Below are 25,849 nucleotides of genomic sequence, written 5' to 3'. Positions count from 1 at the left end.
TGTGTCCTTCCACTTTTGCAATTTTAGTGTAATGATCCCACACATCAGATTTGTAAGGCTTTTTTTTCACCTTCGACTTTGATGCATAGGTTTCTTGTGGAGCATCGAGGCTCAGCTCGACAGTTGGATTAGAGCCGGAGGTATCTTCCATGCTTGACATCTAATAAGAAAATGAAGAATTCCCAAAGATGTTGTTAGGGAATGAGGTTTTGATGAAGGTGATGAGTAACAAATGAATTCAAGAAAATTGACTAGAAAAACATGGGCAATTAGGAATGTAACAACTAATCAGCCGTGAAATTGGCAAGCAAATCCCATTTATGCTATGATCACATCCAATTAAATCATCTCAAGATAAAAAAAAAATTGAAAAGAAAAGAAGCAGTGAACCCTATTTGACTGATGAATTGGATTCTAATGGCCTAAGAAGTAAAAACCGAGGCTCCTGATAGACCAGGATCATCCGATCATTTTCTTAAGTTATGACTCCTTGGATATCTACTGTAGGACCCACCCACCTCCTCTTGAATATCATTTTCCCTTCTTCTCTGTTCTTCTTTACAATTTGATTCCCAACTCAGAAGTAAATTTCTACTAAAGAGCGTTGCTATCAAATCTAAAACCCACCAAGAAGAAATCAAGAAACAAATAATCCACCAACAAGAACAGAAAAGGGATTCATCAAAATTACAACACAAAACCCAAAAAAAAAAAACGAAAAACAAATAAAGAGAATAAGAGATAGAGAAAACAATCCAGGTCTCTCTGGAAAAAAAGAAGAAAACAAGATGGGGAAAAAAAGAGATGAAAGGAAAAGGGAATAACCCAAGAGAAGAGCTCTTATTTTCTCTACTTTCCTATTTCCATTCTTTCTCTTTTTTTCTTTTCTTTTTTGTGTGTATGTGTACTAGGGCTGCACAAAAAAAAACAGAGAAGAAGAAGAAGAAGAAGATGTGGTGACACGTATCTTGAGAGAAAGAAACAGAGAAGGAAGATTTGCATTGAAAAATAAAATTTGAAAGAGAGAGAGAGCTAGGGTTTCTTACCTTTTTCAAAACCCACCTCAGTCTTTTCTCCTTTTCAAGATTGGGTTTTTTTTTAAGGAGACAAGAGAAGAGAGAATGAAGAGATCACTATAGTGCTAAGTGGTAAGTGGTGAAGGACTGAAGGAGTGAAGGGTCGGCTGTCGGCGGAGATCCGGAGACAAACAGAGAAGGGAGATTTCCATTGAAAAATAAAATTTGAAAGAGACTAAGAGAGAGAGCTAGGGTTTCAACTTATAAAGGATTAAACTGGGGTGGATGCGTACTTCATGGGGGGTGAAAATATCAACTCCCTTAGTTCTGTAATCTGTAATCTTACATGGTTTTTTAATTTTTTATACATTTCTAACGATTGCCGGTTCGGTTCGAATTTTTCGGATAAAATTTTTTTTGAACCGTAAACCGAACCGATGGGATCGGTTTTCTGATTTTAGAAACCGTAACCGAACCGAGGGGCAAAAAAACCGAACCAAACCGAACCGAAAGGTCCGGTTCGGTTCGGTTTATCGGTTTGAACGGTTTTTTGTGCAGCCCTACTAACAGACCAAGTTGGTCTCCAACTAGCATGGGGTACAAGTTGGAGTACGACTTAGAGAGGGTTCTCTCAATGAGGCTAAGCATGCCTCCTATGGGTTAACTCTCTATAAAACCAAGGTGATCTCCTACACGGGTAGGCTCTAGACGACAAGGCTTGTCTCCAAAGGAGAATGGTCTAAATGAGACATAGTGTGTCTCCTAGTAGGGGCTCTAGATGACTCTTTCATTGCCCTTGCAATGAGGAGGGCTACTAATGTCTAAAGATATCTAAAAGTCTGAGCTAGCCTATTACATGAAAGAGAGGAATACTACTCAGACTAAGCAAGTCCCCTAAGGATGGGATTGGGCTATCACCTTCATTTCTCTTGCAATGGATGGAGGGCCTAAGGTTCAAGGATACCTAAAAGGCTAAGAAACCTCTACATAAAGAAGAAAAAGGAAAATGGTACTACCATGATCCGGTAAGCCCCTGCAAAGATGGGTTTGGGCTAACGCCTTCATCGCACTTACAATGAAAAGGGGGACCTAAGGTTCAAGGGTACCTATAAGGTCAAACACTCTCTACCTAAAAAAGAGGGATGAAGAATAGAGGGTACTACCACGATCCAGTAGATCCCTCTAAGGATGGGCTTGGGCTAACGCCTTCATCGCCCTCTAAAAAAATCATTATTATAGTATATTTTAATTCAACAAGGTATTATCAATAGCCATGATCCTTTTGCTCTACCTAAAAATTCATGCAATAGTTTGTTTTGACTAAACATTTTGCATCTCAAGTCAAAAGCTCAATGCTAAGAGCAACACAATCTCATCCTTGTCCTCAAACCAAATATAGAATCTTGATGACTACATTCATATAGTAACCTGCACCTACATGTGACAAAATAAATCCCTAAAAAATTTTATATTTCTGAACATGTAATTGTTTTATATGCACGGATGAATAAAATAACAAAGATAAAACTCCACCTTTTATACAATTAAAAATATGACTAGCACCTACAACTATATTCATTTAACATACAAAATATACCCTATATGCAGACATACCTTAAATTTTTACAAAGGTTAATAATAAAAAAAATGAACTAATAACTCACAAGGCATTCATCTGAACAAATCTTAACCACTAATTCAAGATTATCCCTAGCAATATTATTTCAACTAAAAAAATGAATAAAAAAAAAAAAATACTATATCCCTTAACCCATATAACGAGCTTAGTTAAATATATTTATCAAGATGTAGGGGTTGCAAATATTAAAAAGAAGTGATGGCTGCCATTATCAAGGATGTAGGGGCTGCAAATATTAAAATGAAATGGTGGCTGCCGTTATCAAGGATGTAGGGGCTGCAATTACCAAAAATGCGTGGGGGCTGCCATTACTAAAGATGTGTGGGCTACCATTATCAAAGGTGTGTGTGAGAATATCCTATTCCTATTAAGATCAAGCACTACACTGAAGCATAAACAAAACAAATACATGCTGAAACTTTAAAGATAATCTCCATAATATGAGAAAACCATTGTAATTAAACGAATTTAGGAGTAGTGAGTATTACCTGCCTTTTGTTGATGCCCGTCCTTACCTTGAGTTAAGTCTAATGGATAATGAATCGAGCAAAGGGGCCTGCTCCCTGGAAATTCTTCAATTTGGTATGCTTCAAATTGAGAGCATAAGATTTCTTCTCTTTCTTCCAAGGCACCTGAAACGTCTAGATTTTCTTCCCCTTGAGCTTTGTTTTTTCCAGTTATATTTTTTTCCTTTGCTCTCCCTTGTTCTCTTTGCAGCCACCACTCTCTCGGTCATGTGTTTTCGAATAAATCAGGAGGTCTAGCGCGGGCATTCAACAGAGGTTGAAGAGGTTTAACTATAATGCTCATATTTGGCCGGAAATCAGCTTCATATTGCACACACAAGGCAGCAACGGCCGCCATCTTCGCAACTGCCTTGGGAGGGTATACTCCTTCCAGCCTTGTATCAACACACTGCCTTACCTTATCCTCACTAAGTCTCAGTGTTGCCCATGTCACAAGACTATGCTGCCCCGTGGTAATGTATGATCAACATGTTTACAGCCAGTCAAGAGCTCCTAAAGAACAACACCAAAACTGTAAACATCACTCCTTGAATTCAGCTGTCCAGTCATTGCATATTCTGGAGCATGGTAACTGAAAGTTCCAAGAACACGAGTCGAATGAAGGCGTGCTGCCATGTCAGGAGCTTGATTTGACAAGTCAAAATTAGCTATCTTGGCAACATTATCATCAAACAGTAGTACATTACTAGACTTAATATCACAATGGATTATGTGTAGCTGAGCCTTTTCATGTAAGTATTCAAGTCCTTTTGCTGCTCCGACCTCAATTTTCACCTGTTGTGTCCATGATAGAACTGGACCTAGTTGTGCTCCCTTGACGCCTTTTCACCCATGAAGAATGTCATGAAAGGATCCCATAGTAGCAAACTTGTTGGCATCTATTTTTTTTATGGCTGCAGCTTGCCCATTTCTAAGGCTTCCATAATACACTCTTCCACATAAACCTTCTCCAATTAAATTTTTTTTTACCAAAGTTCTCTGTAATTTCCTTCAGTTCATCTACTGAAATGGTAGGGACTGCAATAGGCTGGACCTTTACATGCTGGATCACCCTTAGGAGTAGGGTCTGTGGCATGATGAGCTCCACCATTGCCTGCAGAATGATTCGTCATTATAATCTGAGCCACCCGAAGAATAGTGCAAGCAGCATCTGCAGTATACTTGAGGACAAAGAACTTGGTGACATGGAGGTCCTAAATATTCATGGTTGAGACATCCTTGCAGTTCCCTTCCTCTAAGTCAATACCCACTTTGTTGTTTCCCTTCATGTGTGCAGCATATAGTTTAGAAATGATCTCCATTGTATTGAGACTCACATTCTCAGCCAGTGTTTCAGGTACCATTTCACGAATGACTTTGGGGCAATGGAGATCAATTTTATCTTTTAAGGTCGACGATGGAGATCCTGAATCAACATAGAAGAAGAAGAGGATCCAAGCCCTTGCCCACACAACACCCCAATTTACCTCGCAAGATCAGTATCAATGTGAAACTCAAATTGGGAATAAGACTCTGTTTCTCTCTTCTATGTAATAAGGTATTTGCATCAAATGTTAAGTGTTTGGGACAACAACAAGTTACCCAATCGGATCCAATCTAAGCCTGACTTTAGAGAATTCAAACGATGGTATGGAGATTCAAAACCTGTTTGGTTCACAAGATAAGTTTGAAATTCAAGTGAATGGCTGATCCAGCACTACATCTAACATCTGAACTGAGCAATGGTGATACAAAGTCAAGGTACTTTAAGCTGGATTGGACATGCTAAAATGAAGAGTAAGTATTTTGGTATTCTCCTTCCACTCGGGCCAGCAACTTGTAATGTAAGAGATAGTCAAACTCATCTGAAATGGTTCATATAAAGAAAAAGCTTGGGACAAATATTCCCTTCTTCTAAGATGAGAGGCCCAATCACTACTCATGAGGATTTAATCAGCTTAACTATTAAGATAGAAATGATCAATCGACCCTGAACTAAGCCTTAAGAGCTGGGATCAAATATGGAATCTATCCCCTTGAATTTCCGCAATCAGACCATGTTGGATTTGATGAACCAAACAATTTTGACTATAAACAGTGATTATAAACAAACCAAATGCAGATCTAAACTACCCAAATCAGCAAGAACCACACATTAAACATGAATTAAAGCGGGGAAACGAATTACTTGAGTTGTTGATGATAGTGGACAAAATCTAGAGACTAAAAGACCTACTTGAAATGCAGGAATTCATGCCTTCTCTGTTCTGCTTCAAGTCATTTTTGCAATCCTCGAACTTCTACTCTTTACTCGGAAAAGGTAGCATTTGGAACACAGAGAGCAATTTCTTTTTATTGCAATTGATAGTTCTATTGGTCGAAGACCGTTGGATTCTGAGAGAATGTTCAAGAGAAGAGCTCGATCGCCAGCATTTTGGAATACTGGCACCTTAGTTGATTTCAGCAAGGTTTAATGGAGGTGGAGATATGCCCCTACTGCTGTCTTTTCTTCTCCTTGTCTTTCTTCTCTGCAACTCACTTGTCCTTGGAAGTTATATCAGCTCCTCATACAGCTGGTCACAAATCCATTTTCTTGCTTTATTTTATCATCAGACCTTCAATTCATACTTCACACAAAGAAATAGAGAAGAGCAGCAGCTTGGAAAGGATTTAATGAGATGAGGATGAGAGACAAAGCTGAGGGATGTTAGCGAGGAGTGGAGATTAAGCTCCACCTTTCAACTTCTCCTTTTCTTTCTCCCTCTGCTACTTCTCTAAGAAAATGAAGAAATCTCCTATCTGATTTTTAGATCTTCGTTCTTTTTTTCGTTTCCTCTGCAATTTTTCTATATAAATCCCCAAATCAACTTATGTTTCTGTTCTTCTTCTTTGATCTCTTAACTCAAATCTCTCCTTCTCTGAGATCCAAACTAGACAGGTACGAAAACCAGTAGCAAATGACGACAGGATTGCCAAGGAAGACGATCGGCCTGCTCATTCCCACTCTCTTTATTTCTTTTTCGTTCAAATTTCACAGATCCCTCTATCTCTGTTTTTTTAAACTTTAAGATCACCTTCCTCTCTGCAACTCTATCAATCTTCCTCTTCAGCTCTTTAAAAACACACAAAGCTATCAAAGGTGAAATTCTGAGCCTAAATTGATGGATCCTTGCCGGAGAAAATAAAAAAATGAAGTTTCTGGCCAGAGCTATTGAGGAATAATCCAGTAAACTTCAAGTGGAATTAAAGAAAAATCAGGTTAGGGTTCTTTGTATAAGAAGAGAAGATGGTGGTGGTAGTGGTGGGAAGAGTGGCCGGTCGGAAGGAAGCACCGCCCAGAGCTCCTGTGAGCTCGCCGGACAAGAAGAGTTAGGGTTTGATTTAAAGTCTAAAAATGTAGGTCTATGGATCTAGGGTATAGATCTTAAGTTTTGATGAACACAAAAGGAAAGAGAGTCTAATAGTGTTGATGTAGAATAATTTTGGTGGTCGGATCTCAGGCAGAACGGCCGGATTCCGGTGAAATCTCACCGAAGAAGATGAAGATTAGGGTTTGGAGATGAGATATACTTTCTCTCGCTATTCTCTCTCTCTCTAAAATTAAATTAAAAATCCCTAATTCATTCCAAATGAGAGGCCAAGTGCTCTATTTATAGAAAAACCTCATAATTTTTCACCCCTTAAGTTGCCCTGGAAAACCCTTTTTGATATATTTGCTTGTTACCTTGTTGAAATTGGGGTGGTCCACAAGAAAAGGTTTTAATGAAAATTAGGGGATAAATTCGTACTCCTTTAGTTACCCTAGTACAACCTTTTTCTTGTAAATTACTCACTTTTAATTTCCTCCAAGCCACTCCCTAGTCTGGATAATACACTCCTCTACTTTCTACACTATACTATACTACGAACTATACTCATTTGCTAAGCAAAACTCGACGGATTTCATCGGAATTTTGCAGGTACCTACTTGGGACCCTAACCTACCTTGAGACAAAATTTGGGACTCTAAAACACTAGTTTAAAGGATTTTCATTTAAAAACAAAAGTTTAGGGTTCGGTCAAAATGTGGTGTCTCCAGATGCTCCTCTATGGCAGAACGTGCTAGTCGCGCGAATGCCAAAGTTGAACGGACAACACATTTTAGCCGACCCGAAAACAAAGTAAAACAAATTTTTGGATTTTTGGTTCTTAAAAAGGTATTCACAAGGAGTAAGCCACAAAAGGACTGTACAAGACTCAAAGTCACTAGGGAGATAACTTCTCACCGACTCCTATCGCGACAACCATGACATCCGAATGAGATGGTCTCTCTGTAACACTCATGACTCAATCATCTAGATCAGTTAAGAAGAACTATTATTCAAAACACACAATTAAAAGACACATATACTTTTTATTTTTAAACTGAAATTTTACTGAAGTAAATACAACACAAACACCCAAAGAGTACAAACCAAATCAATAGAAATCAATCACTAGAACAGGCGCAAACCAAACACTCTAAGATTTTTATCGAGACCTGTTCAAAACAAGTAGAAACCCTAACACTCAAAGATTTTTTTTTCTTCTTCATTTAAAAAAAAAAACTGATGTATTGAAACTTGTTGAAAACAAATACACACCCAAACACTATAAGAGTTTTTTTATTTTCTTTTTTTTAATATGTGGTGTTGCATAAACCAACTCCATGTAAATCTAGATTAGTATGGTTCTGCATAAATCAGATCCATATGAACCTGCTCTCAGATATACCAAAATAAGCATAAAACCAAACACTCAAAGAGTTTTTTTTATATGTGGTGCTGCATAACCGAACCCCATGTAAATCAAGATTCGTATGGTTCTGCACAAACCAAATGCTTATGAACCTCCTCTCAGATAAACCAAAACAAGCATAAAACCAAACACTCAAAGAGTTTTATATATATATATATATATATATATATATATATATGTGGTGCCGCATAAACCAGCTCCATGTAAATCCAGATTCATATGGTTCTACCCAAACCAGATCCATATGACCTCCTCTCAGATATACCAAAGCAAGCATAAAACCAAACACTGAAAGATTTTTTATATATATGTGGAGCCGCATAAAAACCAACACATTTTAGCCGACCCGAAAACAAAGTAAAAAAATCTTTCAGTGTTTGGTTTTATGCTTGTTTCAGTTTTATGCTTTTTTTATATATATGTGGAGCCGCATAAACCAGCTCCTTGTAAATCCAGATTCGTATGGTTCTGCACAAACCAGATCCATATGAAACTCCTCTCAGATATACCAAAGCAAGCATAAAACCAAACACTCAGAGTTTTTTTATATATGTGGTGCCGCATAAACCAGCTCCATGTAAATCCAGATTCGTATGGTTCTACACAAACCAGATCCATATGAATCCTTCACAAATATACCCAAAACAAGTACAAAACTAAACACCCAAAGAGTCTTGTTTTATATATATATATATATATATATATATGAGATTACAAAACCTTTTTCAAAACAAAATATGGTGCCGCATAAACCAGCTCCATGTAAATCCAGATTCGTATGATTCTACACAAACCAGATCCATATGAACCCTTCACAAATATACCCAAAACAAGTACAAAACTAAACACCCAAAGAGTCTTTTTTTTATATGAGATTGTAAAACCTTTTTCAAAACAAAATATGGTGCTGCATAAACCAGCTCCATGTAAATCCAGATTCATATGTGTAGACACCCTCATTTTGTTACACTTGAACCCACAATAGCCTAATATATTGATCTATGGAATTTCACTGCTAAAATATGCATCCTCACATTCCTTGGAAACTAAAATGATAAAGAGATGTACCTGGTAAGATGATTTGATTCAAAAAATTGGAAAAATACCCTGATTGGTGACTTTAGTATGTTAAATCCATGTGAGAGTCCCTCTATCATGGATTTATATGTTTTAGGTCATTAATATATCGATCTGACTTTACGGGTCATCAATCGGGACAAAATAAGCTAGGGTCGCTTCATAGCCTGGGCCCTGATTCCATTCCGAGACCCGATTTCCGTAAATCGTCAGATCAAGGGCAAATCTTGACCTGTGTATCTTTCTTTACCAAGAATTTGTGATCATTTAGTCAAAATAATATTAATCAAGGTTAAGCTCAAATCAGGATTAAACATTGGGTTACTTAATTGAGCAAAAACGTAGTGAAAAGTCACGGATCAACGCAGGATGAATGAGATCCATCAAAATTATCCCATTAAATCAACATTAACAGAACTTTGTAATGTCTTAATTGGTGTTGGTATCTTGGTTCAATAATTTTAGCCGTTAATCCAAAATTGATCGAGTCGGCTGGTTCGTTTGGATCACCGATTTGCCCAATCTTTGGAAAAGCGATCTGCCGATGGAGATCGATGGCTCTCATTGGTCAAAAAATTTGGAATCAATATTTCTATAGCAATGTTGGGCTTAAATGAAAGAGAAAAAATCGAGGATTCCAAATTCGAAAAAATTATCGAAAACGGACATCGAAATCTCCGAAAAACAACATTTCCACATTTTCCTCGCTTTCTCTCTCTACTCCCTTGTTCTCCACATGTTTTCCCCTCCATGGGAAAATCTGTAGCCACTTATTTTCACCCCATTTCCTCCCAAGAACACCCTCTTTGTGTTGATTTTCCTAGATCCTTGCTTCGTGGCCAAGTCAATCACAATCTCCATCAAATATATCTTCAAGATACATATCTCCTGATGGATTTTGAGCATATTTCCTCCACATTCTCCCTCCAAAAACCAATGGCCTAGATCCCCCATCAAGACACATGCCATCTCCATGTTCATCCCTTCACCACAAAGCCAATCACAATCTCCATCAAATGAATGCCCAAGATATGTGATCCATCCTACCAATCTAATTCCAATCAAATCTAATCTCCTAAACAAGGCAACCTTGCTCACCCATTCACCTATAAATACCCCCTTTAAAGAAAAGAAGAGGATTTTCAGCCCTTCCCTCCTAAAATTCATCCAAACCTCCTCCTCCCTCTCTCTCATTTCTCCTTATCTTCTTTGGTGGTGGAATCGCTAAGGAATTAAGTCATCTTCAAGGAATCATCTTCATCGCCTGGAGCGAGGATCGACACCAAACAACGGAGAGGTAGGCCAAAACTATTGAGAAGTAATGTAAATTCTTTTGAAATTTTGAAGGGGTACTGCTGTAGGAATCGAGAGCACTATTGATATTGGAACCCACCAACCCTGCTCATGCTACTGTGTGATAAGGCTATTTGTTGAGTTGCCACATTCGGTTGTGCTATTTGTTACAATAGCAGTGGTGTTATCTTGGAGAATGATATATACCAGGCCATGATGCCCTTTTTGCCATAGTCTCATACCCATGATGACCGCTATATGCCATGTGAAACCAAAAGCCTAGCTACATGCATCGAATACGTGTGCCCAAGTGAGTGGTTTGTATTCCATGCATGAGTACAAACTATAAATTGTCATATATATGCCTATGATGGTGCATACATTCAAATAAATAAATAAAATAGCCGAGTGAATGATATGCACTCTACAGGCATGAGATGCAAGCTTGTGTGCCAAGCCCTTTCAATGAAACCCAATGCCTGTAATCCTGCCCCCCTCTGTCCCTATCCACCTTGACCCAACCCGACACGGGTTGCACCCGTAGGCCTTGACCCAACCCAACTCGGGTTGCTCCCTATTTAGCCCCTGGTTGCACTCTGGTTGCACCCTGCTTGGCCCCTGGTTGCACCCTGGTTCCCTACAAGTTCGCACCCTGTTTAGCCCCTGGTTGCACCCTGGTTCCCTACTTGTTTGCACCCTGGTTGTATCCTGCTTAGCCCATGGTTGCACCCTGGTTGTACCCTGGTTCACCCTGGTTCGTACCCTGGCTAACACCCTGCTTCCCCTTGGTTAGCCCCTGGTTAGACCCTGGCTAGTCTCAAGTTTGTCCCTAACTTAGACCCGACTCACTTGATCCTAACCATTAACCCAATCCAACCTAACCATTAACCCCAACCTATCCTTTACCCAAAAGTAAGCCCGACCGGTCCCATGGGATCCAACCCAACCCTATCTGAATCCCGCCTAACCCATAATCTAACTTGCATATACCCAAACCATGCTTATCACTCCTTATCATCCAATTACAACACATCAGATTACCCATCCCTCCTAAATCGGTTGAAATTCATCACAATAGGGATCATAACCTCAACCCAAACCCACAACCTACTTGGCTTGGACCTGAACCCCTGGCTCATTCGGCCTTGACTCAAGCTGCGCCCCAACCTAGAGTCGCATCTCAATCTGAGTCCACCCTATCCCGAATCCATCCCCAAACAACCCATTGGATTTTAGAATCCATCTCCCAAACAACCTATGGGATTTTAAAATCCATCCCCAAACAACTACTAGAATATAAAATCCAGCCCAACCGTAGTAACATGACCAACATCAACCCATGATCATTCCATACATACAATCCCATAATATCTAAATAGTACCCCTCCATAATCCTATAACCCACATACCCATATCCTATCCCATCAGACCTATACCCCATACCATGTGCCCCATTCATTCCATAACATACCCGAGCCATACCCCATCCTCAATATCCATTCTCACCTATCAGTTCCTTATCCCATAAGCCTTCGGTCATCTTAGCTTACTCGACCCCATGCACTCATCCCCATAACCAACAGTATGATCTAATCCCATCAGACCCCATGTATCCCATTGTAGACACCCTCATTTTGCTACGCTTTAAAAAGCGAAAGGTTTGTTTGGTCTGTGTCAGTCATCTGCATTAGGTTAGGCATTCTTGCATTTCATTTTAGGTGTTTTAAAGTTGATTCGCAATCACGAAGGTCTCTAGGGGGTTCCATTAGTCTCCGGAAGATGATAATTCAAGTTTCCAAGTAAGTAAGAAAACCTGCTATTTTTAGATTTCTCAGGGTTTCCATTATTCTTGCACTCCAAGGGATCCTTTGGTATTTTCCTGTGTGATTCATTTGATCCTTGGACAGTGTCTGACAAAACCCAGGTCGTTTCTTGAATTTTGGGAAACCTGCTATTTTTGAAATTTCTAAGGGTTTTTCCTACTTTCACCAAATTTTGTACCTCAGGGGTAATTTGGTCATTTCCAATATGTTTCATTTGACCTCTAGGGTGTGTCTAAGGAATCTTAGATCATTTCATGAATTTTGGAAAGCCTGCTAAATTTAAAGTTTCTCAGGGTTTTGTTTGACTTGGAAATTTTATGGGTCAAGCGGATTTTGGGTATTTTTAGGGGATACCAAATGATCCTATTTGATATTGCTCACCAAAAGGATCCAATTTTAAAACTTTCTATTTTTTAGGTTTGACCACAATGACTTTCCATTTTTAACTTTTCTCTTTAGGGGTGAACCCATTATATGAAGGCTACAGCCAGAATCAAGACTGAAGATCGAAAGGAAGTGCAAGCAAGATCAAGTGTCATCCTAGAAACTGGGGGCGTTGAAACCAATGAATTAAATCCTTGAGGCAGTACTGTTTTAAGGAAGAAGTCCAGTGTTTACCAATTGAGAAACTACTCTTTGAAAAGCTATGACTTACCAAACAAAACATTAACTAAGTCAGAAGCATCACTGTGTTTGTCAGTGTAATCAGTCAATCTTTGTTATTCTAAGTTCACTCTTTCAGAGCTCCTCAATCCTTTGAGTAGTGTCTTTTATCCAAATTTTCACTCCAGGAAGAGTCAATCGTCGTCCTTGTGTTCAAATGATGCAACTGTCTCGGTGAAAGAGGCCCGGTGACGTCAGCTCCCTGCGATTGCACCTGTGCCAAGTTAATCCTGAAGGAAAGATTTCGAGAATCTAGTTACAGAGCTTCGTTTTAAAGAACATCAGCTCAAAAGCAATCCGAAGTAGAAACATCGGGAAGTGCAGTTTTCATAAGAGGACCATGCCCCAGAAAGGCACCTGAGGCTTGGAGGATTTCATATGTAATGATGGTTCGGCCAGTTTCACGGAAAGATGAACCCTTAAAATTTTTAATTTCCTTCCTGGTAGTTGAATACTATCCAGGTCAAGAAATGTTTATCTAAACACCTGTCAAAGGAAAAATCCCACTACCCAACTTTCAGTATCCAAGAGAGCCGTTGTTCTAGATTACTAATCCCAGGTATTTTGATCAAGGTTTCAGTTTTCAAAATCCCCAAAAGAAAAGAACAACAGTTTATTTGCGAAAAATATTGTTGAAGCTTCCTGAAAGCGTTCCTAAACCATTCTCGTTAGTCATGCTTCTTCATTCCTAAGGTTTGTCGTCTCGTCATTCGTCAAACTCTTAGTTTTCAATATCTTCATAGGGCACGATCGCTATTGTCCCCGATTTCATCCTTCACTGATTTCAAGAAATTAAAGTTCATCAAATTCAACTTCACATCGAATTCAAGTTCATGAAAAATCTCCAAATTCTCCATCGTCAAAGTCATCAATTCGTCTCAATCAATCAACAACTAATCAATCAAGCAATCAGAATTTGACCTCCCATCTCTCTCGCGGACAGGTCAATAATCTTGACGCAGTCTCGATTGCAGCAAGGTCAATCCTGTAGCTTTCCGTCTCATTCGCAGACAAGCTAATTTCTTCTGACCACCCGTCTCATTCGCAGACAGGTCAATCATCTTGACCCAGGCTCGCTCGCAACCAGGTCAGTTCCTAAGCTTTCCGTCTCATTCGCACACAAGCTAATTCCTTCTGATCTCCCATCGCATTCGAAGAATGGTCAATGATCTTGACCCAGGCTCACTCGTAGCCAGGTCAGTCCCTTAGCTTTCCATCTCACTCGCAGACAAGCTAATTCCTTCTCACCTCCCGTCTCATTCGCAGACAGGTCAATCATCTTGACCCAGGCTCGCTCGTAGTCAGGTCAGTCCCTTAGCTTTCTGTCTCATTCGCAGACAAGCTAATTCCTTCTGACCATCTGTCTCGTTCGCAGACAAGCTAATTTCTTCTAACCTTTCGTCTCATTCGAAGACAGGTCAACCATCTTGACACAGGCTCACTCGCAGCCAGGTCAATCCCTTAGTTTTTCGTCTCATTTGCAGATAAGCTAATTCCCTCTTACCTCCCATCTCATTTGCATACAGGTCAACCATCTTGACCCAGGCTCGCTCGCAGCCAGGTCAATCCCTTAGCTTTCCATCTCATTCACAGACAAGCTAATTCCTTCTGACTTCACAAATTAATTTTCAAAATGGCTAATTTAGTGTTAAAATCAATTCACCCCCCCTCTTGTTTATTTCAAAGGGTCGGTCGACAGCGTAAAGGTTTTGAGCCAAATTTTTGAGCGAACAGGTAGTCCTTGCTGGACGACTGCCAGTGGGTCAGTCGATCGCGACGGTAGAGATTTTGAAAATAAAAAAGGCACCCGACAAAGGGCGGGCGACTACTGTGGCCCGGTCGACCGCCGCGGCCTAGCAAAAGAGCCATTGGGGCATTTTCTCGTTGATTTTTTCAATATGTTTTTTACAGTTTTACCCCCAAACAGTCATATTTTCAAATGGGCTATATATACACTATCTAAACCTTTCTAAATGATCTTTGAACATTATTTTGAATATTCTAAAGATCAAACAAAAGTGTTTTTAGTGCCTCTCTCATCTCTAACCTAGGAAGTGGATTAGGGTTAAATTTGTACATCTTCATCCATCCTTTCTAACCCTTGTACAGGGATTTTTAGTTTTCTTTCTTTGAAGAACATTGTATTTTGGCGAGTGCGAAGAGACGCGTAGCCATATCAAGAGCGAGTGTTGGAGATGCGGAGCTTTCTCCGGTTCGTGGTGAGTCTTGTGAGGCGGAGCCGAACCATTCTAATTGGGTTGATTCCCCGCCATTAAGGAAATCCGTAATGAAATCACGAAGAGTTCTTGGTGGAGTGGAGTAGGTCCTTGAGTGACCGAACCACTATAAATCTCGGGTGCACTCTCTCTATTTATCTCACTCTCTCTATTTTGTGATTGTGCATTTGTGGTTTATTTTCATTTGTGTTTAAAGTTTTAATTTGCCATTTAGTTTTTTATTTTCGCAATATTTTTGGCAAAGTTTTGTAACCCAATTCACCCCCCTCTTGGGTTGCCATCACCCTTGGGACTTCATTTGGTATCAAAGCACAAGGCTCTTATTTAGGTTTTTGAAAATTTTTCAAAAATAGAGGAGAAAAAGATAATGGCAACCTCATCCGGATATGTTGAAGGACAATCCGTTTCTAGACCCCCATACTTTAATGGTTCAAATTATGGGTATTGGAAAACCCAGATGGATTTCTTTTTACAATCCTTGGACTTTGAAATGTGGGAGTTAATTGAAGATGGATACATTCCTCCCACAAGTGATAGAAGTAAGTGGTCGGCCGCTCAAACGAAGAGAGCCGCATTGGATGGTAAAGGAGTGAACACAATCTTTTGTGCTCTATCTCCCGACGAATTCAATCGGGTGTCTACTTGTAAAACGGCTAAGGATATATGGACAATCCTTGAAATCAGTCATGAGGGGACTTCACAAGTCAAAAAGTCTAAAGTTAGTCTTGTTAGTGATCTAGAAGCTTTTAAAATGAACGAAAATGAATCCATTTCTGAAATGTATTCTCAAAATATTGTTAATGAGCTTTCAAGTTTAGGTAAAACCAATGCAAATTTGGAATTAGTGATGAGGCTTCTCCGGTGTCTTCCATTTAGTTAGGACCCCAAGGTCACGGCGATCGAAGAATCTAAAGATTTTGACAATGTGAAGTTAGATGAGTTAGTTGGATCCCTCATTACACATGAAATGAAGATGAAGAGAAGGGAAAACCAACAAGCCGAGGCTTCAAAACTCAAGGAGAAAGACGAAGGAAAATCCATTGCCTTCACCTCCAAATCATCATCTTCTTCCTCAAGTTCCGATAGCGATGAATTGGAAGCTTTCAAGAAGCTTAAGAAGATGTGGAAGAAGAAAGGAAGAAAAGATAAGAAGAAAAAGGAAGAAAAATAAAATGCTATGAATGTGGCAAATCCAGACACATAAAGCCGGAATGCCCCTCCTCAAGAATAAGAAGAAGAAATAGGGTAAGAAGTTTAGAGCACACGTGGCAAATTGGGATGGGCTTAGTGATAGCACTAGTTCATCATCAAGTAAGAGCTCCAAGGAAGAAAAATCAAACTTCTGTATCTCGGCCCATGTGGAACCTACCATATGTCTTATGGCCAACATCGAAGAAGATAAAAATGGGTATGCTCCCATCCATCTTCTAGTTCAAGTTCTAAGGATAATGAAATGTCTTATAATGAAGTTTGTGAAACCTTGGATTTGAAAATGTCAAAAAATAAAGGTTTAAAGAAAAATCTTTCTCATATTAAAAAAGAACTTGAATCTTTAAATCAAAACTTTTCTTCTAAATTTCAAGCCCAAGCCAAAATGGAAGAAGATTTAAAGCTTGAAAAAGAGACCCTTAAGGGTCGCTTGAGTGAACTTGAGACTCATGTTTTGAGCTTTCAAAACATGGCAAGCTCATCCAAGTCTTTTGAAGATGAAAGATTTGAGTTTTCAAACCATTTAAATCATATTCAAAATGAAAATGAGAGGCTAAGGATGTGTCTGTATAGTTTTATCAAGGGAGACATAATCCTCAAAAGGCTAGTGTAAGATCTAGAAGTGCATATCATAATGTAACTAGCCTAGCTAACCCCTCAATTCGATGCCATTATTGCGGTCTTCATGGGCATTATCAATTCAATGTGCATCAAAATTGAGTAGGGATAGCATTGGGACAAAAAAATCTTGGGTTCCCAAAGCCCCAACTTAATTTTATTTTGAAATTGATTTAGTATTAGGGGCTTGTGCTAAATCTTGAATATCCATTGCATTTGATGATTTAAAGCCCAAGGTTCAAATGTATTCTTGGTTATTTGCTTACCTTGGCATGTTTTGTTTCATCAAAAAAATAAAAAATAAAATATCTCTTGTTTTGAGTGTTTCTCTTTGATAGGGGGAGTTATTTTCATAAAAGGGGAGACATTAAAAGTTAGTTTGTATATCTTCTTTCTACAATCCCTCAATTATTATATTTGTCAATCAAATAGGGGGAGTTGTATGTTTGTATGTTTTCCTTGATTTAAGGGGAGTTTCCATATTGCATATCTTTTCCCTTATTTTTTTCTCGCTTGCCCCATCTTTTTGTTGATGCCATAGGGGGAGATAAAAGTATGCGCTTATTGGCAAATCTCTTGTGAATGTCATCATGAAAAATTGGGAGAATGTAAGCCCAATGGTTCCATCCTTGGCATTACCTTGTTTTGATGATTCCTTACACAAGTTATTTTATATCACTAATGTGCTTTTGATTGTCTAAGTTGTAGATCTCATTAGTCTGCAATCAAGGAAGCTTAGATCAAGGCATTAAAGCTAAATTGGAATGCATTTGGAGTGCCAAAGCTAGGATGATCCAAGAAGCTTGGTGGACTTGAAGCCTTGAAGATCAAGAGAAGATTGTAGTGCTTTTCAAGTCAAAAGAGTTTGTACTCCTCTCCTTGTGTTTAGAAATGTCAAAGGCACTAAACATAGGTTAAAATGCATTTAAAATTGTATTTGAAAATGTAGGATTAAATCCCAAAGACCATGGCCAAAAAGTCCCTAAAGTTTTTTAAGTAAAAAAGGAATTTCATACAAGGCAGGTCGACCGGGCTATGCTGGGCGACCGCGAGATGGAACCTGGAATTCCAGGCATCTCGAAACTTATCGGGCCGGTCGACCGGGGTAGTCCCGGGCTACCGCGGATGTGTTGCTGTTTCATACAGAAACAATCCAGCATGGTTGGGGCGGACGACCGCAGAGGGTTAGTTGACCGAGTAAAGGTTTTGAGCCGAATTTTTTGAGCGAACAGGTAGTCCTCGCCGGACGACCGCCACTGGGTCGGTCGTCTGCCACGATAGTGATTTTGAAAATAAAAAAGGCGCCAGATAAAGGGCGGGCGACTGCTGTGGCCTGGTCGACCGCTGCGGCCTGGCAAAAGAGCCGTTGGGGCTTTTTCTCGTTGACTTTTTTAACTCCGTTTTTTACAGTTTTACCCCCAAACGGTCATATTTTCAAATGGCCTATATATACACTATCTAAACCATTTTAAATGATCTTTGAACATTATTTTGAAAATTCTAAAGATCAAACCAAAGTGTTTTTAGTGCCTCTCTCATCTCTAACCAAGGAAGTGGATTAGGCTTAAATTTGTACATCTTCATCCATCCTTTGTAATTCTTGTAAAGGGATTTTTAGTATTCTTTCTTTGAAGAACATTGTATTTTGGCGAGTGCGAAGAGACGCGTAGCCATCTCAAGAGCGAGTGTTGGACACGCGGAGCTTTCTTCGGTTCGTGGCGAGTCTTGCGAGGCGGAGCCAAACCATTGTAAATGGGTTGATTCCCCGCCATTAAGGGAATCCGTAGTGAAATCACCAAGAGGTCTTGGTGGAGTGGAGTAGGTCCTTAAGTGAGTGAACCACTATAAATCTCGGGTGCAGTCTCTGTATTTCTCTCACTCTCTTTATTTTATGATTGTGCATTTGTGGTTTATTTTTATTTGTGTTTAAAGTTTTAATTTCCCATTTAATTTTTCATTTCCGCAAAATTTTTGGCAAACTTTTGTAACCCAATTCACCCCCCCTCTTGGGTTGCCCTCACCCCTGGGATTTCACATGCCTATCATGAGGCTAAAGAGAATTTTCCTTTATTTGTTCTTCTTTGTATTGTGGGTCTCCGATTCGGCCCGATAAGAAAGGTGAATCTAGGAGTTGTGAGAGGGGTTTCCACTTCGGCCTTAAGGAGAATCTTGATTGTAAGAGGGTCTTCGATTCGGCCCATTAAGAAAGGTGAATCCGGAGCTAGAGGGTTTGTCTCCTCGGAGGTGGAGAAGGCGTGTGTAAAGCTTTCAAGATTAATGGAGAAATCCCAAGGAAAGATGTTAGCCCAAGGGTTCAACAAGTACTCCCATTGACATAATTTGATGATTAACAAACTCAATTTGATATAAAAAGGTTTTATGTACTAATGATTTCCATTGGCTAAGTTATTGTGTTCATAGCTTTAGTACATTCAAGATTGCACAAGAAACGGCAAAATCTTTCAAGCTCAAAGTGAGATCAAATTCTTGAAGAAGGCATCAATAACACAATGGCGAATCAAGCAAGTCAAGACCGGCACAAAGCAAGACAAGGCATTCAAGAACAAGGTTGAATTCAAGCTCTACAAGGATGGAAATCAACTCAAAAGCTCAAGCAAGGCTCAAGCATCAAAGGAGATAATTGAAGACAAGTCAAAGCCTTTACAAAGTGCCAACAAGAGTGAAGACTAAGCTAGTTTAACATGTATATGGTCTATCTGTGGGACCCGATCCCGCGAGAGGGGTGGGGCGCGAGCCGCCACGCCTTCTCTTGGTCTCTCGTACCCACGCGATTGGCGTGCGCTTTTTAGTATTGATTTTAATTCATCTTTTATGTGAACTTGGGATCACTAAGGCAATCCGAATTCAACACAAAGAGACTGACAGATTCGCCACCTAGATGTGGGATCTAGGACCCAAAATTAACCAGAAATCTAGACTCGCTACCTGGTTAGAAGAATGGAAGGTATGGGGATTTATCCACCACATGCACCATTCCTGTCCGATAATCGGTATTTGATTCCAAAAGCTAACTCTTTTAAATTTATTTTAAATGGCTCATTCAACTCTTTGTTAGTGCTAACTACGGGACATGCATCCTACGATCTAATTTCAATGTGAATCCTAAGTGTGTATCTTGATTACTTTATTTGTCTGGATTCAATCTAAGTGACAGTTCTCCTAAAATTCTAACTTCATGGAAAATCCTAAGTGAGTTGATTAAGCATTTACAAGAAAATTAATATACATAACACCACAATTTGTTGTAGTGCCGACTCGCGGTTGGTATGCCATCAGACATCCAAGCTGCCTACGTACCCAAGCCTCACTGGGATCAGAGTCGACGTAGTTCGGTGCACCTAAGCTAAGCTACTTATGCCTAACTCAACTAAGACACCGACCTAGACTGGATTGACTGTTTCAACAGTTTTAAGAGAAGTTATTTAATTCAAGTTGAAGATTTTATTATCCTAAGATTTCATCTAAGATTCTATATGATTCTTATCTAAATGCAAGTTGTTCCTTAGACTAATGCAGGTTAGCCTACATCCTAGTTTACTAGGCTTGTCCTAGGGAAAGATTGGGTGACTAGTGTAACTAGACCTAGGGCACATAGCAAGCGTACGTGATTAGGCTGGACTCCTAACTCTAGGACTCCCTAAAACCTAAGACTCCCTAAAACCTAGGACACGACACGACACCAGTGTTCCTAAATTGGGCTCTAATGGTTCTTACGATGGAAACCATAATCCAATGGTTCCGAGAGGACACAAGATGAATCGATTTAAGCTCTTGAAGTTAGTTAATTTCAGATTTCAAGGATTTTTGGTTTCTGGACATTCAAGGATTACCAATGGTTCTAGGGTTCACCAATTTCGGCCCAGGATAGCATCCAAGGAAGGGAATCGTGCGCTCTTTTCTTGTGCAATTTAATACTTAGGTTATAGCACCTTATTGCCTGGCATATCTCAGGATTTCCGTGGACAGTAACCTCGGAGCCAACAACGTGCTATAGCTTAAGTATTCAAATTGTCATAGATCGGTTGCAATTGGGATACGATTATGGATGCACTGGCAATTTTTCGGGGAAATCTAAAGATCCTAAGATTTCTGTTTCAATGGATTAAGGAGCTAATATATGACAGAGATTTAAGGTTCTTTAGAGATTTTTAGATGAATTTCAATTAATTTCAATATTTTAATGGATTTTATCAATTTTAAACTATATGAGTGATTTTACAAGTGAAACCATTGCAAACGAATTCAAAATGAGCTGAAACTTCTACAGAAGCAAGATATGATGAGATGTAGCTTAGTGGAAGATTTTTATAGATTTTTACATTAAGCTCATATTTAATTTTGATTTAACAATTAATTGATCAGATTGCAAAAATAACACAAAAACTACTAGAAATGGGAATCTAAATTCAATGAAATTTCTACAGTAACAAGATATAAATAAAAATAGCATGCTGTGAGATTTGCATGAATTTTGGAAACCATTTACTATCAGTTTCAGATTTTTTAATGTTCAGACAAGATTATGAATTAACAATACATCCCATATGAAACAAGATCTAAATCACTTGAAAATTTTACAGCAACTCGAAATATGGAATATAAGACTACTGTAAAAATTTTGGGAATTTTACCTGTGATCTGATATCTGTAAAAATTCTTTGAAAATCTGATAATTTTCAAAGAAAGCATAAAATAATATACCAAACCAATTCCAAAAATTCTCAAAACTTCATGGTAGAATGTATCAGCATTATATTATTTTTCTAAAAAATTTCATTAATTTTTGAATTCGTTTAGTTTATATTTTATTTTTCTTCGTCGAAAAGATATTTTTGAAGAGTTTTCTATTTTTAAAACACGATTTTCGAGAAAATTACGATTCCGGAAAACATCCACCAACCTTGTTCTGATGTGATGAACACAAGAAAAATTTAAAATTCCAAAAAATAGATCATCCTGAGATGGCTATTTTTTCGAATTTCGTAATTACTCAGCCAATATTTTAAATAAAATACCACTCTTCACTCAAATTCTAAAAAACCGTTGATCCAATGTCCGATCCGATCCGATAGTTATTTTACTCTACTTAGATAGATCATTGTATTAAATTTTGGGACGAAACGAAATTGAAACACTCATGCAGATCATGACTTTAAGCACACATATTTAATATTGAATTAAAATCATTTAAATGCTAAAACCCATGCAAAATACACAAAAAATACCAGATGATTCGGGAAAAATCTGAGAATGAGGTACCAACCTGTGATAGAGTTCCTCGCCGAATCCAAAAGCCAGAGAACCCGAAAAATATCGCCGACGCGTAATTCACTCCGTTTTTCTTCTTCTTTCTTTTCTTTGTTTTTTCTTCCCCACTGTGTATAGAGAGAGAGAGAGAGAGAGAGAGTAATAGAGAGGATGGGAGTGAGTGATAGAGAGGATAGGAGTGAGTGAGAGTGTTTGAGAGTGATTGAGAGTAACCGAGAGAGGGTGATAAAGAGAGGATGGGAATGAGTGAGAGAGAGAGAGAGTGACAGACGAACTAAGTGAACGAGAAAGTGATCGAGAGAGATGATGAGACAGAGGTAGAGTGGAGATAAGCAGAGAGGGGGAGTGATGGAGAAAGTGAGGTTGAGAATGATAAAAAGAACAGAGGGAGAGACTCGGCGGTTGAGAGGGAGAAGGTGGCAACAAAAAAAACGATACTCTGTTTTTATGTTAATTTTTATTTTTTTTTATTTTTATACAGAGCTCTTATATGGGAAGGTGCAGAGAGGATGGGAGGTGATGAGCAAGAAACGGGGAGTATGGGAAACAGAAACAGGGATGGATGAGCGTGTGAGAGTGATAGAAGGTGGGGGACAGCGATAAAATGGGAGTACTCTGTTTTTTCTTTTCTTTTCTTGAAATCTCGCTCTCGGGCTTCTACTCTGTGAGATGAATACTTAGGATTATGGGATCCTTCAGAGAGGTCGAGAGACGAGGGAGTTGATAAAAAAGAACCTCCCAGAGATGGAGTGATACAGATGAAAGTGCTGCTCTGTTGAGAGAGAGATGGAGTGAGGGAGATCCAGAGGGTGAGGCGATGAGAGAGTTGCCGTGTGGGGAAGGCTTGAGGGAGATGCCGTGTGGGGAAGATGAAGAGGAAACAGAGGGTGAGTAGGGATTTCCAAAACAAGAGCCGATCCTCTCCCTTCTTCTTTTCTTTTTGTTTTTTTGCTCTTCCTTGGCTGCTGCTCCCAAGAACCGAGTCTCTCCCGATTGTTTCATTTTTTCCCTTCTTTTAAGTGAGGCAAGTCTCCTCTTTTTTCCAATTCCCAAGTAAGTAACCCTTGATAAAATGAGCAAGAGATCCTAAAGAAAATCAACTTTCTTCTTCGGCCAAGTATTGGGTGGGAGAAAGAAACATTGGATTAAGGAAAGAACGTGAGCTGCATGCTTTGAAAGAGGAAAAATACCGAATTTGGAAGGGTTGCCGAAATCAGCCACCAACTCAATGTGTTTGGTCTTTTATAAATTTCTTATTTTTAGTATCCTTTCTTAAACACATGTTGGCCTGACTCCAATTGATCCAAACCATCCAATTATTAGGCCATAGTGTAATTTGATTGTGCTCCAAAATTAATTCTAATTAGGATAATCTCAACCATCAATTTGACGATCCACGGCTTAAAAATCATTTTCAAGAATGGTTCGGATCACTCTAATGTGATAGACATTAAATGTATAGTGGGCCCCACTACCTCGCCGATCAACTACTCCTTCAAAATTTCAATTTTCCAAACCTTTGTGACTGCAACAAATGAACCAATTTTATTCAAATTTATTATCTCTAATGTCCAACTCTTGATGTAGTTCTATATAATAACATCAGTGAGTGGTCCTACTTGCTTGATCCTATTCCATCGACATGTTCAAGGCGGGCCCACCCAATGGGTCCAAATTCTCTTTTGCTTAGATGCCCGCGAACAACCCCTCTCAACAATTATCAGGACGGCGCAAAACATGACAGAAATAACCGAAAAGATCGAGAAAACAAGAGGAGCGGACACGGGAACGAAAAATACTGAAAAAGACTGATAACAAGAACACTAACTTCTTTGTTGAATAAAGCAGAGCAAAATGGGGTGTCTACACTATCATGTATAGTCTAGGTCAGAGACACAAAAGAGAGTTTAAAATTAACCTAAAATGAACCTAATTGGACAAGTCAATGATCATGGTGTTGTCCTCACTCTTTGGACCCACGTGACATTCCATTTGACAAGATATATGTGAATTCCGAAGGCTTAAGACAAATCAGCAACCAAGACTTGAAATATTCGTTCCTAAGGTTTGTCGTCTCGTCATTCGTCAAAGTCTTAGTTTCCAATATCTTTATCGGGCACGATCTCTATTATCCCTAATTTCATTGATTTCAAAAAATCTAAAATTCATCAAATCCAATCTTACGTCAAATTCAAATTCAACAAAAATCTCTAAATTCTTCGTTGTTGAATTCATCAATCGAAACTATCTCATTTCTTTAAGCCCGTTTGGGAACGGTGTCTCATTTTCCGAGTCCATTTGAGAATGGTCTGTTAGCTTCCTCGAACCCATTTTGGGAACAGTGTCTCATTTTCCGAGTCCAGTTGGGAATGGTCCCTTAAAATTCATAGAGCCGTTTGTGAACGATATCTCGATATCTCATTTTTTGAATTCATTTGGGAATGGTCTGTTATCTTCTTCGAACCCGTTTGTGAACGGTGTCTCATTTTTCTGAGTCCATTTGCGAATGGTCTCATATCCTCTTTTAGCCCATTTGTGAACGATGTCTAATTTTCTGAGTCCATTTTTGAATGGTCTCATATCCTCCTTGAGCCCGTTTGTAAACGGTGTCTCATTTTTCGAGTCCATTTGTGAATGGCCTCATATCCTCTTTGAGCTCGTTGTGAACGGTGTCTCATTTTCCGAGTCCATTTGTGAATGGCCCCATATCCTCTTTGAGCCTGTTTGTGAACGGTGTCTCATTTTTCAAGTCCATTTGTGAATGGTCTCTTATCCTCCTTGAGCCCGGTTGTGAACGGTGTCTCATTTTCTTCTAAAATCCGTTTGAGAACAATCTTTGTTCCTTCTCTTCAGATTCCATTTGAAAATGATATCTCAATCTCTCATTGCCCGTTTGTGAACGGCGCCGCATCGGGATTATTTTTCATTCTAAGTTGCGTGATTTTCGCTCTTAGATTGAATTCATTTCTCCATTTATTCTGAGCCACCAAACTCAGGGTGTTCAAAGTAAATGATTCTTTTAACTTTTTAACTCTAGGACTTCATCTAGGGTCTTGCATTAGAAAGCATTTAGGCTGCATCGCGAGTAGTAAATATTTTTTTATTAAAGCTACGCAAAATGGTTCTGTCACTTTTGCTTTGGTATTTGATGACTACGTCATTTCTACCAAAGAGGGGCATCTGTAGACACCCCCATTTTCCTACACTTTAAAAAAGCAAAAGATTCGGTAGTTTGTCAAGTTTCGAGTCCGTATTCCACTTAGGATTAGGCGTCTGTGCATTTTATGGTAGATTTCGCCATGTTGAAGGAATTCTGAAGTTGATTTGCAATCCTAAAGGTTTCTAGGGTGTTCCAATGGTATCTAGAAGATGAAAACTCAAGTTCCCAAGTAATTCAAAAAACCTGCTATTTTTAGAATTTTCGGGGTTTTCCTTAGTCTCGCCAAATTCTTGCACCTCGGGGTAATTTGGTCATTTCCTGTGTAATTCTTTTGATCCCCGAAAGGTGTCCGAAAGATTATGAATGATTTCCTGAATTTTGAAAAACCTTCTAAATTTAGAATTTCTCAGGGGTTTCGCTTAATTTGGAAATTCTGAGTGTTGTGGGCATTTTGGGTATTTTCAGGAGATACCAAATGATCATGTTTGATATTGCTCACCGAAAGGACCCAACTTTAAAACTTTCTATTTTTGAAGTTTGACC

The 25,849-nt window shown here is 39.0% G+C and overlaps 1 protein-coding gene and 1 pseudogene across 1 annotated transcript; one reads left to right on the top strand and one right to left on the bottom strand.

The window, feature by feature from the left end:
* Positions 1-3,387: 3,387 nt before the first annotated feature.
* Positions 3,388-4,525, bottom strand: LOC143855459 (pto-interacting protein 1 pseudogene; annotated as a pseudogene).
* Positions 4,526-15,397: 10,872 nt separating this feature from the next.
* On the top strand, positions 15,398-22,749 carry LOC143855458 (uncharacterized). The gene is made up of 2 exons (XM_077365578.1): positions 15,398-15,848; positions 22,628-22,749. The coding sequence occupies exons 1-2, from the start codon at positions 15,398-15,400 to the stop codon at positions 22,747-22,749; spliced, it is 573 nt and encodes a 190-aa protein (XP_077221693.1).
* Positions 22,750-25,849: the final 3,100 nt, after the last annotated feature.

The sequence above is a fragment of the Tasmannia lanceolata genome, unplaced genomic scaffold (assembly GCF_043159265.1).
Source record: "Tasmannia lanceolata isolate RefF3 unplaced genomic scaffold, GAP_Taslan_0.1 ptg000021l, whole genome shotgun sequence".
NCBI lineage: Eukaryota > Viridiplantae > Streptophyta > Magnoliopsida > Canellales > Winteraceae > Tasmannia > Tasmannia lanceolata.
The sequence above is the reverse complement of the archived record's forward strand: the minus strand, read 5'-3'. Positions and strand labels throughout refer to the sequence as shown.

What these genes read in the sequence shown, in the direction of transcription:
- LOC143855458 (XM_077365578.1), top strand. Translation starts at nt 15,398, where the DNA reads ATGGCAACCTCATCCGGATATGTTGAAGGACAATCCGTTTCTAGACCC. An exon ending in TAATGAGCTTTCAAGTTTAG is followed by an intron (nt 15,849 to 22,627) that starts GTAAAACCAATG and finishes ATTTTTATACAG; the next exon opens with AGCTCTTATATGGGAAGGTG.